This window comes from Thalassophryne amazonica, chromosome 23, assembly GCF_902500255.1.
Source record: "Thalassophryne amazonica chromosome 23, fThaAma1.1, whole genome shotgun sequence".
In the NCBI taxonomy this organism is placed as follows: domain Eukaryota; kingdom Metazoa; phylum Chordata; class Actinopteri; order Batrachoidiformes; family Batrachoididae; genus Thalassophryne; species Thalassophryne amazonica.
The window spans coordinates 34,657,572-34,664,128 of record NC_047125.1 but is presented as its reverse complement, the minus strand read 5'-3'; the positions used below and the strand labels follow the sequence as shown (position 1 = coordinate 34,664,128).

At 49.9% G+C, this 6,557-nt stretch overlaps 1 protein-coding gene across 2 annotated transcripts in view; it reads right to left on the bottom strand.

The window, feature by feature from the left end:
* Positions 1–461: 461 nt before the first annotated feature.
* Positions 462–6,557, bottom strand: part of stim2b (stromal interaction molecule 2b) — a 33,089-nt gene continuing 26,993 nt past the window's right edge. The window contains exons 5-12 of one of the 2 annotated variants that reach the window (XM_034164629.1): positions 6,341–6,456; positions 6,089–6,266; positions 5,833–6,010; positions 4,171–4,332; positions 3,989–4,089; positions 3,663–3,901; positions 3,387–3,573; positions 462–2,896 (exon numbers count right to left, since the gene is read on the bottom strand). In XM_034164629.1, coding sequence (XP_034020520.1) covers positions 2,332–2,896; positions 3,387–3,573; positions 3,663–3,901; positions 3,989–4,089; positions 4,171–4,332; positions 5,833–6,010; positions 6,089–6,266; positions 6,341–6,456 — 1,726 coding nt within the window. In that variant the 3' untranslated portion in view covers positions 462–2,331. The remainder of the gene's footprint in view (positions 2,897–3,386; positions 3,574–3,662; positions 3,902–3,988; positions 4,090–4,170; positions 4,333–5,832; positions 6,011–6,088; positions 6,267–6,340; positions 6,457–6,557) is intronic. The other variant, XM_034164630.1, reaches the window with a different exon arrangement.

Genomic DNA, 6,557 nt, shown 5'->3' with positions numbered 1-6,557 from the left:
AAAAAGGTTGAAGACTCACAGATTTAAACATAAAAAATAATCAACAACTGAAGGAGAAATTAAACCCAACCTGACTCAAAAACTACTTTTACCACAAAGTAGACTTTTTAAAAACTGACCTCTTTACTAACAGAAACACGTGACTCATCGCTGAGTCGCTGAGCCTTAAACCAGCCGCGGGAACAGGTGAGTTAATGAGTTAATTAAGTCCAGGTGAGCTGAGCAACTACTCTTATAATAATAATAATAATAAACTCTTATTTCATAAAAGCTGACTTCTTCAGGGCATATTTCATTAATTTAATTAACTTGTTAAAATATAGATTTGAGGGATTTGAGTCTGACACCAAATTTTTTTTTTTTGAAAGTAATAGCACCATTAGTTTTAATCTCAGTAACGTGTGTGTGTGTGTGTGTGTGTGCGTGCACGCACTTTGCATTAATCAGGATCCAGAAACGAGTCAAACTCCTTTTTTAATTAATTATTCTATAGAAATATTCACACAAAATGTTTTTGTCCCCCCGATAAAACAAAGAAACCCTGAAATGTCTGGTAAACATTCACGTCCTCCTCATTTCCTTCCTCGTGTGCTGTGGTGGACGTGACCTTCACAAGCGTCGCTGCGTGGTCATGTCGTCGACCTGCAGCAGCCAATCACAGTGTGAATGAAGCATCTGACATCAGAGCACCGCACACAGTTTGGTGCACGGTGCAGGACGGCGTGGCGTGGGCACGAGCAACTCGGTGTGTGGTGATTGGCAGATCCTCATGTCAGAGTGTAAACACATCACAGTCAGCTGTCAATCACAGCAACATTACAAAACATCAACAAAAAAGACATTCCTGCCATTTTCTGGCACTCGCATCGCTTTCTGCTGAAAACACCGACTCAAACGGTCAAATCTGGCACCAAGACAGAGGTATGACACTGTTAGGTGGGCGTGGCCACAGCACGCAGTTACTCAGGTAGTCAAACAAAATGAAAAAATGACAAGTTTGTAGCCTAACATACGACAGACACTGCAGCATGTGGCGGAAACGAGTGACGGAACCCAAAAACATTCTGACCACGTGACTGAAAGACATCAACAACCACAGTGAGAAGGACCAATGTTTGGTCTGAGAGCACCGATGGAGATGTACAGAGAAGACCAGGAGGAGCTCCACTGGAACGATTATGACAGGGTGCAGAGAGAAGAGGTGTGGTACCACATGAGGACGACTGGAGAGGGTATGTGAGGGTGGTGCAGGACATGGACAAGGACTTCCTTGTTTGCAGTGGTGATGGACACATTGACGGACAAGATCAGACAGGAGTCTCCGTGGACTATGATGTTTGCAGATCATGTGATGTGCAGTGAGAGCAGAAAGCAGGTTGAGGTCGGGGAGGTGGAGGTGTGCTCTGGAGAGAAGGGGAATGAAAGTCAGCAAGGTGCGATTGAGATGGTTTGGACGTGGAGAGGAGGGACCCAGGATATATAGGGAGAAGGATGCTGAGGATGAAGCCACCAGGCAGGAGGAGAAGTGGGAGGACAGAGGAGGTTTATGGATGTGCTGAGGGATGTTGGTGAGACAGAGGAAGACAATGAAAGTAAAGTCCAACACCAGAACTTGCGATGTTCTTGGAATAGCAGAACTCCGTCCTGCAGCTCGCTGGCTTTGAAAGCTAATGAGCTCTGATTGGCTGCTGCAGAAGTGGGAGGGGTTTTGAGGGATGAAGACAGACGGCTGATGGACTCGCCATATGTTCGGCTACAAACTTATTAAATCTGTATGTGCAGACCAGTTTCTTCAGTAAAGTTCATGTCATAGGAATTCCCACCAATAAGAATAAAAACCTTTAATCTGCCAGTTTATAGAGAAATGGAGAAATCATGAGCAGCTGCATTAAAGACGCCTCAAACAGTTTTGGTTCTGACTTTAGTTTTTGGGGGGCAGCTGCTCGTAGCTTCTCCTCTGTGTAACGCTCGACACGAACGCCGCGGATAGCAGTAGTGTGACACGTTCTTCACTGCGCGAGTCACGACGACTCCAACACCCAAACCCGCTTCTTTCTGCACGTCAGCGCCGTGAAGCTCGTGCGGCTCCTTAAACGGCGTTTGTCAACACTAAATGTCAACGGACAGATTTTAAAAATAACATTATTAGACAGTGAACTGACACGATTTTCTTGACCTTTCGTTGACCTCCATGAAGTAAATAAGACGTTAAAGCAGTCTGCAGAGTTTCAGCACCCAGTCTGAGCTACGTTCCATCTTTAAAGATGTAATTATTAGAATTTAGCTTTATGTTAGCGACAAACGACTCTCGGGGCTCTCGCTCTGTAAAATCTATTTCTTCTTCTTAAACAGACTCTTGATTTTGGATGACGAGCGCTTGATTTTCTCTCCGTTGTCACTGGAGTCCTGGGAGGAGGTGCTCTGCAGCTTGCTCCGCCCCTCCGAGTCCAGGGAGGTCAGGGACGGGAAGCGGCCCACGTTGGGCAGCATGCTGGGGGGCAGCTGGCCGAAGCTGTAGGACTTCTCCAACGTGCCGTTGTACGCGCCCTTCCCCGTCGGCGTGGAGAAGGTCATACTCTGGGACTCCGGGATGATGCGGGTGAGGTCGGGCGAGCCTGACTGGACGAACTGGTGGTGCTTCAAGGCCGGAGAGGGCGAGGTGGAGGGCGGGCCTGAGGGGGTGGGAAACAGTGGGGGCGGCGTGGAGTCCCTGACACTGCTGCTGCTGCTGCTGGACGTGGTCGGCGTGGACGCCGGAAGCTCCGCACTCTGGCCGAACAGCAGCAGCTCGTCGCGTGAGATCTTGCGGCGCGGCGTCTCCAAACCCACCAGCTGCCTGCGGCTGATCGAAGAGCTGAGGGAGTCGGTGTCGGAGCCGCCGTCCTGAGCTGGATCCCTGAGGGGGCAAAAGGTCGTTACTGACAGACTCCATAATTATTGTGATTATTATTAATAACAGAATTGTTCAGCTGCATCAGATTAAAAGTCGCAGGATCTATTAAAACTATTTAAAAAAAAAACCTGCGACTTTACTAAACAGTGCTGTGAGGGCGGGAGGAGACTTCTGATAGGCTGCTGATGGAGGAGGCGTGGCATCACTCACAGACGAGGTATGTGGGTGTGTTTTATGCTTCACTATTGCGTTGCTGGACATGAAGATTGGGAAGGAAAGAAACTGACAACTAATTTCAAAATACAGGTAACTTCAACCACACCTGCTCCTCATTTTCATCATCTGTTTATCTTTGGGACACGCCCCTTTACTACACAGACCCAACAGACCAACTGTGTTGTACAGGATCCCTGGATCGTGTGGGTCCAACAAAGGAGCAGGAGGTGGAGGTGAAGGAGGAGGCGAGGGTGAAGGAGGAGGAACCTGTATGTACCGGCTCCTGTCGATGCTGAACATGATGTGCTCGTCGTCGGCCTCGTGGCGGTAGGAGAGGGAGGAGCTGGCCACAGACAGCAGGTCCGGGTCCGGAGACATCAGGGAGGTCTGCGCGGAGCTCAGCAGGCTCCGCCGGGAGCGACACGAGCTGCTACGCGGCAGCACGGGCCGGATCAACGCTGCCGCTGGAGACACACAAAGTCAAAAAGTCAAACGGTTTTTCTTTTACCGCCCCGGCACTAAACACACCGCCGCCCTCTGCTGGCCATCTCACTTGTAAACTGTGGAATGATGGGAGGCGTGTCCTCGTCCAGATCGTCCACTCCTCCTGCGATGGGGTACGGCGGCACCGAGACGCGCGGCATGACCACCCAGCTGTGGTCCGAGTAGAGGCTGGCCGTCAGGCTCGGCAACCCCGAGTTACTGACGACGGGAAACCCGCACAGCTTCTCGATCTGCTGCCAGCGGTGCAGACGCTCCCTCAGGCACGCCGTCACCTCCGACAGCGCCTTCCTGGAACACAAGGACAAACCGCGGTGGCGTCTGGTCAACACACACCGCGTCAGCCTCTATGACCTCATAAAGCTGCAGTTTGCTTACTTTGCCTCCAGGATCTTGTGGTCGACCTCGTCCAGTGATGAGCTGTGAGCCACGTGAAGCGTCCCGAAAACAGATCCTCGCTTCTTTTTGATTTTCTCCGCCTGCGACAGGAAACAAACAGTTTGATGATGATCGTGTCTCGCTAGCTGTCAAAGTCTTTGCGGTCATTTTACTGTGATGACCTCATCTTTGGCGACGTAGAGCTGCAGCTCGGCGTTCTGCTTCTTGATGTTGTAATACTGAACTTCCACCTCATGTGTCAGCTGGAGCCACTTCTGCAGCGCTTCAGGCACCGAGCGCTCTGACTGCATCTCCTTCTCCGCTCGCCTCAGAGCCTTCCGCACCTGAACACCACAACACATCACTTCAGCTTAAACCCCACAACCCGCTGGTGGGATTGAAAGCCATCTTTGCTTAAAAGAAAAAGACCTCGGTCATCATCAAAACCACAACAGTAAAATCGGAGTTTCAGATTTCCAACAGTCTTTGAACTCACACCAACAGATTCTGTTTGGAAAAAAATAACCAGATCTGACCTGGAAACAGGCACGTCATCAAAACTCATTTTGTTCTCTAAGCAGCAGCAGCCACCAGAGGGCAGCGTTCACATTCACCTGCAGGTCAGTGGTAAATGTTTACTATGTCAATCAAGTTTTCCAAAGAAGCCAAACACAGAACTATGAAAGCGGATTGCATTCACTGGATAAAAAAAACTGACCGCTGATCTCGTAATTATGAGATCAGGCTATTTTTATTTTTATTTATTTATTGTGTGTGTGTGTGTGTGTGTGTGTGTAAAATCGCTTCCGTACATCCAGTCCCTCAGTAAAGACAAGCCTGAGAATTCCTGAGTCATAATCGAAAATCTGCCAATTTGTAACCTCCCACACGGCACTGTGATCCACACCACGGCCCACTCAAAGTGTGGATTTTCCCCCTAAAAACTGTTCCTGGATGAATGAAACTCCTCCAGCGGGGCGGGCATGGGGCCCACAGACTGGCATGCGCCCGAGTGGGAGTGACACCGCTGTGTCCCTCAGCGGTCGGTGGGTCTGTGTGAGTGAAAGTCGCCCCGTGCTCCTTCCTGAACACTCATCTGGGAGCACTTCAGGGGAAAATCCACACTTTGTGTTTGATTACAGTGTTTCATCGTCTGAGCTCAGCCCGCGTCTTTACTGAGGAACTGGAATCTTTTATCATGATTACGAGATCCTGATGTCGTAATTACACGATCTTTTCTTGTAATTACACGATCTTTTCTCGTAATTACACTTCCGTAGAGAAAAAACAGTCCACAAAAAAAGATCTTATTGGTCAAGGTCGGGATGGGTAGAGTCTCAAATCAATGCAAATATGAAGATGGCCACCTAGTGGTGAAAGGGGGGTTCCTGGTGGATCCTGGTGCGGTTCCAGTTCCAAATCCAGATCAGTAAAAAGCTACAATATAAAAGCTTTAAAATGTGACAGTTTGTGGTTCTGAGCGGCAAAAATTATGAAGCAGGTCTGCGTCTGAATCTGAGGATTTTTATTCATCACCGTTCAAAATAAGACATTTAGATGATTTCAGACAAACGGGCCGCCGTGTGGAAACGTGAGCGCCGCGTGTTAGCAGGTTGAGCTGCTGGAGACGGGGTTTCACTAGCCTGATTATTAGAACCATCTTTTAGCGCTCGTGATTAGCTTTAGCTTTAAAGCCGCCAAGGCTGCGTAAACATTTGCGGTTCTGCAGTTTCCAGATTTGTGTCTTCACAGGTGACAGACGCGGACTGTGAATCCGGACTTGTCCCGACCGAACACGCTGTACAGCCTGAGGGTCAAAACCCAAATGTGGGAAAACCTCGAACCTGCACCAACTCTTCCTCAGCGTATTTCAGGCGGCTGAGTTCGCACTCGGCGCCCTCTCTCAGCTCTCGAAGTCGGTGCGCCTCCTTTTTGGCACCGGAGATCTCATCCCGCATCTTCTGCTCTAGGTTCTGCTTCTCCACCGCCACAGTCCGGTTCTCCTCCTGAGCCTTCTCCAGCCTGGCAGACAAAGACCACGGGGACAGACATTTAATCTGCAGCTGCGGCGTGGAGCGTGTGTGCGGCGGGACATCTTACCGGCTTTGGAGGTCCAGCAGGCTCTGCTCGGCATGCTGCAGGCTCTCCAGATCCTTCATCATCTTGGAGACGTGCACCCTGCTGGACTTATTCTGCACGTAGGCAAACCAGCAGCCGCCAACACCGATCACGATGGAGACTATCAGGACAAAGTCCTTCATCCAGTTGTGCTGCGGACCTGCAGAGGACAGTCAGAGAGTTTGTGGAGGACTGAAGCTGGACCCAACTCCGAAGTGACAGCTGGACACTCACGGAGAGGAGGTCCAAAGAGAACCACGTCCAGGGCCTTCAGGTTCAGCTTCTGTTTGTGCCGCTGGTCCATGATCTTCAGCTGCATGGACATGAAGGACGGCTCGTTGGCCGCTATCCTGGACAAACCAAAAAAAAAAAAAAAAGGGAGGGGGAGTGAGGAGGTCAAAGGTGAATGCTGGAAATCAAGTGAACTTTAAGTCCTCAGAATTAGATCAGG